Source organism: Daktulosphaira vitifoliae, unplaced genomic scaffold (genome assembly GCF_025091365.1).
Source record: "Daktulosphaira vitifoliae isolate Bord-2020 unplaced genomic scaffold, ASM2509136v1 Scaffold_1409, whole genome shotgun sequence".
Classification (NCBI taxonomy): domain Eukaryota; kingdom Metazoa; phylum Arthropoda; class Insecta; order Hemiptera; family Phylloxeridae; genus Daktulosphaira; species Daktulosphaira vitifoliae.
Window position 1 is genome coordinate 1 of NW_026100969.1, and position 2092 is coordinate 2092.

At 25.1% G+C, this 2092-nt stretch overlaps 1 protein-coding gene across 1 annotated transcript; it reads right to left on the reverse strand.

The window, feature by feature from the left end:
• Positions 1-4: 4 nt before the first annotated feature.
• On the reverse strand, positions 5-2086 carry LOC126909814 (fatty acyl-CoA reductase wat-like; the record flags this gene model as incomplete). The annotated part of the gene is made up of 3 exons (XM_050692234.1): positions 1986-2086; positions 214-468; positions 5-89 (listed from the first exon to the last, which is right to left on the reverse strand). Coding segments are annotated over exons 1-3 (360 nt in total), but the record flags the coding sequence as incomplete, so codon positions are not given.
• Positions 2087-2092: the final 6 nt, after the last annotated feature.

Genomic DNA, 2092 nt, shown 5'->3' on the forward strand with positions numbered 1-2092 from the left:
TATTTTTGTTTTTAAATTTCCATTGTGATATTGAAAATGGACCTAAAGCTTTCATCATTTTGTTTGCTTTTGTATACATTTTGCAAAATCTAATTTTTGAAAAAAAAAATTATTCATTTTATAGTGAAGTAATAACAGTAATTTTAAATATTATTGTTTATTTATTTTAGCAATACATTGTGTTAAATTGTTAATAAAATGAAATCTTTATACCTCATACTTTTTCCAACTAATAAGAGCATACAATCAAATATAATTCCTGGTATCCAATGTAAAAATAACCATACAAATTTTCCCAGCCATTTATTGTCATAAGTATAGGTAAACTCGTACCAAATAGCACAGTTAGGAGGAGCTGTGTAATAAATTTGTTTTGTTTCACTTATGTAGTGCTTCCAAGTCAATGGACTAAAGGTCGATGAAACGTAATTATATATTTTTGGCTTTTTCGGAACCGAGTTTTGATATCTATGAGATATTAAAAATATGTATCATAATATGTGAATTTAAGCTAATAATTATACCAGTGAGGTAACTAAAAATGTTATGTTAAAAAAAAAATTGTTGAATTTTTCAAAAAATTAAGCTTAAAAGGTAAAACCGAAGAAAAAACTCCACATTTGGATGTGTTGGATAAAGAACCTGACAGTAAATTTTTTGGAGTCCGAGAGTTCATTAAAAATGTCCAACTACTAGATATCATTATTCAAGAAATGATAACTTGAATAAGAATTATTTATGTCCTAACTTAAATATTTCTATTATATCCAACCTATACAAACAAGAATTTAACAATGAACCAGTTTCTATATACATATTCAGAAATATTTAAAAAAAAAATTTTAAATATAATCTTTTCATGGACCTATTTCAGATAATTGTAAAAGGTATGACATATACAATATGAATATTAAAGTAGCTTCTGAACATAAGTTACATTTTAGAAAAGCTAAAGGATTTATAAAACTAATCCCAATAAAGTAAATGTATTGCAATCGATATAATGAAAATACTTGTTACTTCATCTCTTTCTGTTAAAGTAGCTTATTATAGCTAAGTACATAAAAATTTGTGTATACATCATTTAACCACAAATATACATACAAATGCTTGTATGTATATTTGGAATGAATCCATGGCATTGCGATGCTCTCAAGAAATTGGATTATGCTTATTACACTTCATACAAAATTATGTAAGTACAACACAATTAATCATGTATAGTTACTAATGTGGTGGGCAAAATTGCAATATCAAAATTGCTTTAATTTTTAATTTCATAGTTGTCTCAAATGATTATTCACCAACTGAAATACACCATAAGTTTCTAGTGTCAGAGCATTCATACTTGGCATGTGATAGGGATTTTGGATTGATTGAAAAAGAAAAGAGGTATGATCCTCAAATATAAGTACCAAATGACTAGATAACAGTTATTCAGAGTGCTAGAAAAAAAATTAATTTAAGGTAATACAAATGAGACTAGAATATTTTAATACAACATTATTACTGGAAAAGGATATTTTTAATAGAAAAATTAACGGTGATGGACAAAAATTTGATTGGCTGAAAATCCAATGGATATTTTTTATTTCAAAATCTGACTTAAAAATATTTTTTTATTGAAAATATGATATTGTGTAATTTGATGAATTTTATATTATTTCTCTTAAAATAACTCTTTAACGTTGTTCCCTTAGATGTAATAATATTATATTATATAATATTATATAATAATATAATATTAAATAATAACCAAAAGGTAAATTTATTTAAATTTTTAATTGGTGAATTTTAAATTCAATGAATTTAAAAATAGAATTTTTAAGTTTAATTAGATGTATTACACACATTAACCGTTTGAAGAAATAGACCACTGTTGCGCTCAACCCCTTAATTATTCTTAAATTATCACACTGTCATATAACACATACTTAGTTTTAATTAAAACAATTAAACATGCTTACAATTAAAGTATATTATACCTGTTAGCTGTATCCCACATAGATGTTATCAAAGCGTTTACCGTGTAGTCTGCTGGTACTATATCGACCACATTATTTAATTTGCACGGAATAGCTCTAAGAAAACC